The sequence below is a fragment of the Aphanomyces astaci genome, assembly GCF_000520075.1.
Source record: "Aphanomyces astaci strain APO3 unplaced genomic scaffold supercont1.9, whole genome shotgun sequence".
Taxonomy (NCBI): domain Eukaryota; phylum Oomycota; class Saprolegniomycetes; order Saprolegniales; family Verrucalvaceae; genus Aphanomyces; species Aphanomyces astaci.
In genome coordinates, this window is record NW_009798272.1 from 652,917 (window position 1) to 653,874 (window position 958).

Sequence of the window (958 nt, forward strand, 5' to 3'; positions counted from 1 at the left end):
TGAAGCGATCGTGCTGGGCGAAAAGGATGGCGTGGTGTGGTACGTGATTCAAGGCAACGAAGCTGCCGGCGCGTGGTACTGGACAGACCCGGAGGTTGCCCACCTTCTCACGCTGAATCCGTCAGAAGTCGCGGCGGACCCGTGGAGCTGCGCGGCGTGCACGATGCTAAACGACCCAAACTTGTCCAAGTGTCAGATTTGTGATACCCCTCGTGAAACAGACGTGGACGACGCGGACGACGTCGACGGCAATGACGACGACATGACGGCGGGCCAGCCGTTGATCGTTTTGCAGGTAATAATACTGCTTTCGTGGCCATTGGATTTCTATTCGTCGAGACCATTGGATATGATTATGTTCCTACCTTTGGGATATCTTTGGCCTTACTGATCGAAACTATCACTTTGTAGCGCGCGTTCACCGATGCGACAACGTGTGAATCCCCTTGGTCTGTTGCCACCTTTGTGGATGGGGGTTCGTGGGACGCGACGTTGGTGCAGCAAATAGACGCCCTGGTATGTCTCTTGTTTGTGAGCTAATATCAATGGAACTCTGGCTGTCTAGTGCGACGACAACGGCCAAGACCCAGAGAATGTGGTACGATCGATCTTCATGTCGATTTCAATGTTGTTTCATGATTCATTGTAGGCATGGAGTGATATTTGGAACCGCGTAGCGCCGCTAGTGGACATGGACGAAGATCAAGCCGCGCGTCGACTGAGTGTTCTCTTGGCGTGGAATTCCAGGGTGCAGTTGCTGCTGCCATTTCTCGACTTTCACGGGCAGCATCTGTTGGAGTCGCCCATCAGCCGCACCGCGAATCGCTTGACGCACCTGCGACACTTGATCTTCAAACGGCACAAAATCAAGTTTTGGAGGGACATGGTCGACTTCACAACGACCCATACGACGCCCCCGTCCGACGAGTACGAACGACCCGACAGCTTGCGCGAAGTG

The 958-nt window shown here is 54.1% G+C and overlaps 1 protein-coding gene across 1 annotated transcript in view; it reads left to right on the forward strand.

Moving 5' to 3' along the window:
• The window catches only part of H257_05035 (hypothetical protein), a gene marked incomplete at both ends in the record, with an annotated part of 8,476 nt that overhangs the window by 3,749 nt on the left and 3,769 nt on the right, over positions 1 to 958 (forward strand). Inside the window, 4 exons of the mRNA XM_009829750.1 lie at positions 26 to 295; positions 412 to 516; positions 566 to 598; positions 650 to 927. Of these exons, the coding sequence (XP_009828052.1) occupies positions 26 to 295; positions 412 to 516; positions 566 to 598; positions 650 to 927 (686 nt within the window). The remainder of the gene's footprint in view (positions 1 to 25; positions 296 to 411; positions 517 to 565; positions 599 to 649; positions 928 to 958) is intronic.